This window comes from Nanorana parkeri, unplaced genomic scaffold (genome assembly GCF_000935625.1).
Source record: "Nanorana parkeri isolate BGI_ZX_2015 unplaced genomic scaffold, ASM93562v1 scaffold1119, whole genome shotgun sequence".
Lineage (NCBI taxonomy): Eukaryota > Metazoa > Chordata > Amphibia > Anura > Dicroglossidae > Nanorana > Nanorana parkeri.
This window is the reverse complement of record NW_017307387.1, coordinates 62213-70817: the sequence shown is the minus strand read 5'-3', so window position 1 is coordinate 70817 and position 8605 is coordinate 62213. Positions and strand designations below refer to the sequence as shown.

The following is an 8605-nucleotide window of genomic DNA, read 5'->3' as shown; positions in this document are numbered from 1 at the left end:
ACCATGTAAAGCCCCAAGCTGCCTTCTCTGCAGGTCCTGTCCAGCTCTCCTAAGATTCACAGGCAGCCAATGGCTCCCAGACACGTCCATCAGATTGCCAGACAGAGAAGCGTGATTGGTCACGCCAGAGAACACGTCTCCACTTCTCTAGAGTCCAGTGGCGGCGCGCTTTACACCACGGCATCCCACGCTTTGCATTGCACTCGGTGATGTGCGGCTTGGATGCAGCTGCTCGGCCATGGAAACCCATTCCATGAAGCTCTCTACGCACTGTTGTTGTGCCAATCTGAAGGCCACATGGAGTTTGGAGGTCTGTAGCTACTGACTCTGCAGACAGTTGGCGACTTCTGCGCACTGTGCGCTTCAGAATGCGCTGACCCCGCTCTGTCATGTGACGTGGCCTACCACTTCGTGGCTGAGTTGCTGTTGTTCCCAGTTGCTTCCACTTTGTTATAATACCGCTAACAGGTGACCGCGGAATGTTTAGTAGCAAGGAAATGTTGCTGAACACCTGAATCCAATGATTTGGAGGGGGAGGGGCCCAATACTTTTGGCAATATAGTGTATCACAGAGTGAAGGGACAATGGACATGCAAACATTAACCTGCCCTATTCTTAAAGTGGCAGGAGTGCCTGGTCTTATCTAAATGATAATTTTCCTCCGCTGATCGCTGGAAGCTTTATATTTTGCCTTAGATTTGTTTTTACATTTCAGCTTGCGGTGCTGCAAGGCTCAATTAGAGGGCAATTTTGGTGGCACGGCTAATTTTGCACGGAAATTTGGGGAGATCTCATCAATAATCCGCATCCTCATCAATACTCCGCATCATCCATCATATAAAATGTACAGTGGAGTGTGCCCTGATCATGTGACCGCTGCTGTGGACTGTGACCCAGAGGACTGTGTAACCAGTGGCATGTTCTTCACAATGCCGTCCCATTTTGTGTAATTGAATCTTCATAAAATTGTGCATGAATGGTTGGTAGACGGCCTCATACACCTGCAAATGGGAATGTCTCCTGCTTAGTCTGTCTGTCACACAATGCGGGGGAACTGTACAATTAGATTGCGCCCTTGACATCCCGCCCAGCTCCTGGCAACCAATCACATCACTGGTTGCCAGGATCTGGGTTGGACGCCAGCCAGAGCAACCCAGGTTGCTCAGAACTGGGCGTGGAGATGTATAAGGACCGTACACATCTTCTCATCCATCTCTTAGCAACCTGGGAAGCTCTGGCTGGGGTCCCACCCAGCTCCTGGCAACCAGTGAAGTCATCAGATGTCAGCAACCAGGGACGCTCTGGCCAAGAGTCGGTCTGGGCGATGTGTATACAGGAGAGGGTTAGGGAGAGAAAAAAAAGAGAGAGAGAGTGCACAGTGACCAGTCACATGGATACTGCCACCTGTGAGATAATATTGGTGTGATGTACTAACCGTCTTGTCTCTACTGGGCAGAGCATCCAGGCGCTGGCGGAGGCCGGACCTTCATCCCAGACCTATTCCTACATCGACCTGTTCCGAACGCCGCGACTCCGGAGGATCTCTTTGTGTTCCGGACTGGTGTGGTGAGGAGACCCCCATTGTACTCATATTCATCATCCATAATACATAAGAGGGTTTACTGTACCAGGGACCCCCCGAAGGAACTGATGCTGCACCCCGCAGTCACCGCCCTCTAAATATCACTTACCGATCAGAAATTAAATTAATAATTGGCTGATATAAATTAACAGGATTTGCAATACCCCTAATCCTCCAAATTGACCCCCCCGTACATCACGCCCCAGCATTATTTTATCCTCTTTTACCTTGTCCTGTAGAAAGAAACAGCTTCTTTTTTTTACACCTTGGGACATTATCACCAAGCTTGAACAATTCTGATAGAGGCAGCTGCTAGGAGGTCAGTTCCTACTGACAAAGGCAAGCTCCCAGAACTACAGGTGAAACTCGAATAATTAGAATATCGTGCAAAAGTAATTGCAGTAAGTGCTGCAAAAGAGGCCCAAACCAAGTACTGAGTACATATGCATGCTTGTACTTTTCAGAGGTCCGATATTGTTCTATGTACAATCCTTGTTTTATTGATTGCATGTAATAATCTACTTTTCTGAGATTGTGGATTTGGGGTTTTCATGAGCTGTAAGCCATAATCATCACAATGATGACAAATCACGGCTTGAATTATCTTGCTTTGCATGTAATGAGTCTCTCTCATATATTAGTTTCACCTTTTAAGTTGCATTAGTGAAATAAATGAACTTTGCACGATATTCTAATTATTCGAGTTTCACCTGTACATCTCCCAAGACCTCTTTCCGTACACACGTTGTGTGAGCAGAATCATGGGAATGAAGGCAGTGGCGGGGTTTTGCTGGTAAAGACATCAATGTAATAGAAAGGGACATAGGGGCAGGGTATGGGTGCTCAATGGCCTCGGGGCAACGCCTCTAACATATGCACAGCATCAGCCTCCTTGGTACCGCACTCGGGGGAAGGTCGGTCAGCGCACTCGGGGAAGGTCGGTCAGCGCACTCGGGGAAGGTCGGTCAGCGCACTCAGCTGTCTCACGTCACTCTCGTCTCTCTCGTGTCGGCAGGTTTGCTGTGGCGTTCTCGTATTATGGCATCATCCTCGGCGTTTCTGGCTTTGGATTCGACCTCTATCTCACACATTTCCTCTACTCCCTGGTGGAATTTCCCGGCAAGCTGGCCATGTATTTCCTCATGAACCACATTGGACGCCGCTGGTCACTGTTCCTCACCATGCTCATGACCGGAGTTTGCATCGGAGTGTCTGCTGGGACCCCGCTATGTGAGTAGTGCTGGGGACCACAGACTGTGGCCTTGTCACCTTATGTGAGCTGAACTAGAAGCAAAAGCATCTCGTCTTTCTTTACTTCTCACATCAACTACCATTTATTGGAGAAGAAAAAAAAGGAACACAGGTTTGCGGTTTAGCCTAAGTGACAACCATGGCTCCTTCTGTAGATAAAGTACAGTAAGCATTGTCACCCAAGGTCAGGAAGAGTGAAGTCTTCCAGTGCCTCATCTCTTTTCTGTATGTTGGGATCTTATGATCTGTTCTCTCCTCAGCACTGGCGCCGTTCCGCACCGCAGTGGCCATTATTGGAAAAGGATTTTCTGAAGCCGCATTCACGGGGCTCATCCTGTACACAGCCGAGCTCTACCCCACCGTGATCAGGTACAGTATGGATCATTGGCTGGCCTGCAGGACGATGGATCCGCTGTGGTGGCATGTCCTTTTTCTTTTCTCTCTCTCCCTCAGGCAGAACGGCATCGGATACACTTCCTTTGTGGGACGAATTGGGGCCTCTGTGGCCCCTTTGATGCTCCTTCTGGATGACATCTGGCACCTCCTTCCCAAGACTATATTCTGTGTCACCGCTGTGGCTTGTAGCCTCGTGGCCGGTCTACTGCCAGAGACCATAAATGTGCCTTTACCCGAGACCATCCAGGATGTTGAAAGTAAAAGGTGGGCAGACCCTTCCTCTTTGTGGAACTTAGAGGTTCGGGGAGTCATCTTGTCCATCATAAAAAGGGACAACTGGGGCCGAAAGCTGGTTTTTAGGGCCACCAGGTGACCCACCAGCCTCATAAGGGGTTTAAAACTAGACAGTGGCAGCTGTGAGCTCCTATGTGGTCAGTATATCTGGATGCTTTAGACAATGTATCGGAAAGGGCTATGACAGGCCTTATTTATTAAATAATTCATGTGAAGTGCACGGTCACATCACTACTACGTGACAATGTTCCCGTCACAAGTACCCACCTGACATTTCCCTGGAGGCTCAGCTTTACTATAGGGCCAAAACTTTGTGTACCCCTGACCATCACATCTACCCTGTTTCCCCAAAAATAAGACCTAGTACTATTTTTGGGAATTGCTAAAATATAAGACCTACCCCGAAAATAAGACCTGGTTGTGACCATTCCCAGGGCCGGTGGTGGCATAAGGGGGAACTTGAAGAGCCGCGGGAGAGAATCAGCGGTGCCAACGAAGCCTGCGCTAGAGGAAGCGAGGCGGCAGCGGAGGGAGCAGAGCTGCATAAGCCGATGCCTCCTCTATAGCGCCGGCTCCTGTCACAGGTGGAGTCATACCAAATGCACTCCGCCTGTGAGGAATCCATAGCGAGTTTGCTCTTCACTCATTCTGGCCAGCGATTGGTTAGCAAATTGTTCTTGGAAAGGTACGGCACCCCTGATTGTCCTGATCACCATATTTTTGTACATGAATACATGTAGACTTTTCTACATGAATAAGTGGGGATTGTTGTACATTAAAAAAAAAAAATACAAGACCTACCCCGAAAATAAGACCTAGTGTGTTTTTTTTGCGCCAAAAAAAAAAATATAAGACTGTGTCTTATTTTCGGGGAAACACGGTATATGCTCCTGTTGGATCTCCAATGCCAAACCCATGGCCATCATTATGGAGTTGGCCTCCTTGTGGCTATAACAGCCTCCACTCTTCTGAGAAGGCTTCCACAAGAGTTTGGATGGTGTCTGAGATTGTGTCCATCTGTGATGTCTGCTATTGATGTGGGATTGGAAGATCTGGCTCACAATCAATGTACGAATGACTCCTCAAAGGTGATCAGTAGGGTTGGGGGTCAGGGCTCTGCTCAGGCATTCGCGTTCCTCCACACCAAAGTGGTCACACCCTGTCTTTATCGAGCTGGCTTTGTACACAGGGGACAGTCATGTCGGAACAGGAAAGGACCTTCACCAATCCGTTCCCACAGCGTTGGTAGAGCACGATTGTTTAAAATGTCTTTGTATGCTGTAGTATTAGGAGTACTGTTTTCTGGAAACTACTCAGCTACATCAGGAGTAGCCAAACTCCGGCCCTCCAGCTGCAGTGAAACTACAAATCCCATGATGCATCTCTCTCTGGGAGTCGTGGCTGTGAGAATCTTGCAATGCCTCATGGGATTGTAGTCCCACCACAGCTGGAGGGCTGGAGTTTGGCCATCCCTGAGCTAAATCATTCAGAGAGCAGTCCACGTACATCTGGTCATACAGTGTATATAGATTAATTCCTGATAGCATCATCATTTGCTAAAGATTGTTTGCAGGAGCTACACCGTGCTGTCCTCCAATGCGCCCTGTCCTAAAATCAGCAGGTGTAGCCCCGGGCACACAGGACTAGGATGAGTGCATCATTCTCACTGGTGTAAAAGGCAGTGATTGGCACCCATGTGCTGAAAAATAACATTTAATTGAGAGATTCAACCACGTACCTACATACACAGTCTAATAATATACGAGTCTTTAGGGGCCGATTAACCTGCCATAGGCATTGTAATTCTGTTCATTCAGTCTTGTGATTCACCCACATTTTCCACACTGCGCAGGCAGGCTGGTGACACCCCTATCTCCTGGTCCATCGCTGGGGCTTCTTGTGTCATCTCTCAGCCAGTCACTGGACAATAAATCATCATCATCCTCCTCCTCCTCCTCATCCTTGTCCAATGGCCAGTGAGGATCCCAGGAAGTGATAGTGATCTGCTAGCAGGTAGAAGAGGTCTCATAACATTCATCTATTTTTTTTTTTTGCTCACCTGGAGTTCATAGATAAACACGTTTGTTTCAATCCACCGATTGCCATAAATTTTGAAGTGGATCCTCGGCAGGCGAAGGGTCACTTTCAACACATTAGAGCAGGGATGGCCAAACTGCGACCCTCCAGCTGTGGTGGAACTACGAATCCCATGAGGCTTTGCAAGATTCTCACAGACATGACTCCCGGAGAGAGATGCTTCATGGGATTTGTAGTCTCACCACAGCTGGAGGGCCGGAGTTTGGCCATCCCTGCATTAGCGGAACCCTGTCACAGATATGGACAGTTCACACGATCAGCAGTAGATGCAGAAATAAGGCAGCTGAGTTTGCATGGCCCCTTCCAATACCTGCATATTGGTCCTTTAATGCAAAGGGTGAGAACGCCAACGAATAGGGAGGCTCAAAAATGTGAGGGGAGGGGCTAAGTTTGGTCTTTACCTAGAAAAATGAAAGTTTTCTGATTACTACAACATCCTGCATCCCTGGACTCTAAAGGAGAACTCTGCTCAGCTTTTCCAGAATATGCTTGACTGCTCGGGGACAGGTTCACTTTAAGTCAATAAAAAAAAAATCTTACACTAGCTGTAGACACATCAAGACTATTGTCTGGAAATCTGTCGGGTGCGTTATGACCATTTCCTGTCCTCTTCCTGCAGGGACTCCAAGCAGCTGAAGAATGGGGACACCCCACTCACCGAACTGCCACCAAGAAGCACCGGTTGACCCCGAGGGGGGGGGGCGGCACACTCTTCCAGATCTGTCAATGTGAACACTTTCCTTCTGCTGAATAAATAACAATATTGATTCCTTAAGCTCAGTTTGTACACACGAGATATTCATAGATACCCTGTTTACCCAAAAATAAGACCTACCCCGATAATAAGACCTAGTACTTATTTTGGGAATTGCTAAAATATAAGACCTACCCCCAAAAAAAAGACCTAGTTGTGTACCCGCCGATGAACAATGACATTGGCCCAGACTATGCTTCCACTGAGGGGTCAACTAGAACACAGAGACCGACCGGATTTAAGAAAGCTTAAAAATGAGAACTATGAGGGGGGGGGAGGGGCTTTTCACTCACCTCATAGTTCTAGCCGACCTGTGACAATGAGACTGTCACAGGTCGGCTCAGTAGATCGGGAGGTGAGAGAACACATACCGCGTTCACTCACCTCTCGATCCTGTCACGGCTCTCTGCCGTGACAGGGGAGGGGCTGGATTCCACCCTCCGATCCACCAGCGCTGACTGGCGGAACAGACGGGGGAGGGGACAGCTGGCTCTGCCTCTAGATAGGCAGAGCCAGCTGTCAGTCACGCAGCTGGGCGGATCCCGGCATAATTGTCGGGATCCGCTTCAGCTGCGGCGTCTCAGTATACCGCGAGCAGCAGCCTAGGGTGATGGGAGGACGCTAGTTTGTGTCCTCCCGTTACCCTAAGGAGAACTATGGGGAAAAGCCTTAACCCCATAGTTCTCCTTTAAGTGTCATACACTGATAGATTGATCGTATGCACACTTCCCAATCATGTTCTCACAGTATTTCTTGCATCTGCCCACCCACGGTGCGTCCACAGGCGCGCGCACACACACACCGCAGGAATACGGTGCACAGGAATACTCACATGCGGTGTACGGACACACACACACAGTGGCCCACTTAAGATGCATGGACACGATCACACACCACGTCCCACATAAGGTATATGGACATGCTCACACACAGCTGCACAGACACTTGCTCACACACAGCGTCCCACCTAAGGTGCATGGACACGTGCTTACAGTGCATGGACACATTTAACCACACCACAGCCCACATACAGTGCAGAGACTCACAAACACTGCAGCCCATATACTGTGCCTACACAAAAACTCACACCAGGGCTATGCACTGTGCCAGCTAAGTTGCCACGTGCTTAATGAGATTTTTTTTCCTAATGTTTTGGTGTATATTGATAACACTAAAGTATCTAAACCCAAAAACATATTGAGACAACGCTCACCCACCTTACTTTATCTATGAAGGAACTTTGTTATCGCTTTGGGACAGAACTCATCTCCATAACAGAGGGGGGAAGAGTTCTGTAGCTCACAGAAGATAGCTGGGAAGGCAGATAACATTGGTTTATATATCGGTTCAGTGCACAGAATGCTACAAGGACATTGGATTTCTGGCCCTGGCAACAAAAATGTTTCTAAAGCAGCCACCAGAGCCGAGGACTGGTACGATGCAACGTAATTTATGTGACTGGTAACTGAAAACCGTAAAAAAGGATAAAAGCCGTAATGGCAGCTGTTCTGTGGTCACAGCCACTTCATATATACATTTCATATGCAGCTGCCTGAAGTGGAACTTCCTGTGATAATTCTTCACCCGTGTATACCGCCAGCAGTACGGGAGTTTGTTGGCCTGAAGCTTTGTTCGGTTCACATCATTGCAAAGTGAGCTATTCGGGTTTTTTTTGGTGTATTTCAGAAGCAGTATTGGCAGCACACACTCCAGCGTTCACCTCATCAGAACACAATGCACAAAAGCCGCATTATCTGGATGTTTAGCGCACCAGCCAGGAATGTACATTTCACACCGAACTGCAATGTATGATTAGCGAGATTCAGGGAAAGAGTTTGCTGTGTGCGCATGCCACAGACATACCACAGACATTGAACTTGTTATTCATGTTCCCTTTAGACACCAGGCCATTGAATCCATAACACAAAAAGGAGGCTCCGTCATCCATACCTACCCCATGTAGCCACCCACCCCTGTCCGAGCACAGACAAGAATCCCAGTGTCTCCATCACCCAGCCACCCCCCCCAAAGATAAAATGCAGAAAAGAAAACAGGAACCTGATGTATGGAACGGGGAACTTTTATTATACATTTTATATCGCAGTAAACATTTCCTCTTGTAACAAGCTGTGCAGAGGGTCAGTTTTGATGGAGAGGTGTCAGTGAAGGCAGTAGGGCCTGGGCGGAAGGCCAGCGATGACACGGGGAGGGGAGGAGGGGCCAGCGACGGG

The 8605-nt window shown here is 48.4% G+C and overlaps 1 protein-coding gene across 1 annotated transcript in view; it reads left to right on the top strand.

Annotated features, from left to right (window-relative positions):
• Nucleotides 1-6306, top strand: part of LOC108796454 (solute carrier family 22 member 7-like) — a 15258-nt gene extending 8952 nt beyond the window's left edge. Inside the window, exons 6-10 of the mRNA XM_018567935.1 lie at nt 1457-1566; nt 2598-2812; nt 3094-3202; nt 3287-3493; nt 6240-6306. Coding sequence (XP_018423437.1) covers nt 1457-1566; nt 2598-2812; nt 3094-3202; nt 3287-3493; nt 6240-6306 — 708 coding nt within the window. The remainder of the gene's footprint in view (nt 1-1456; nt 1567-2597; nt 2813-3093; nt 3203-3286; nt 3494-6239) is intronic.
• The last annotated feature ends 2299 nt before the right edge of the window (nt 6307-8605 follow it).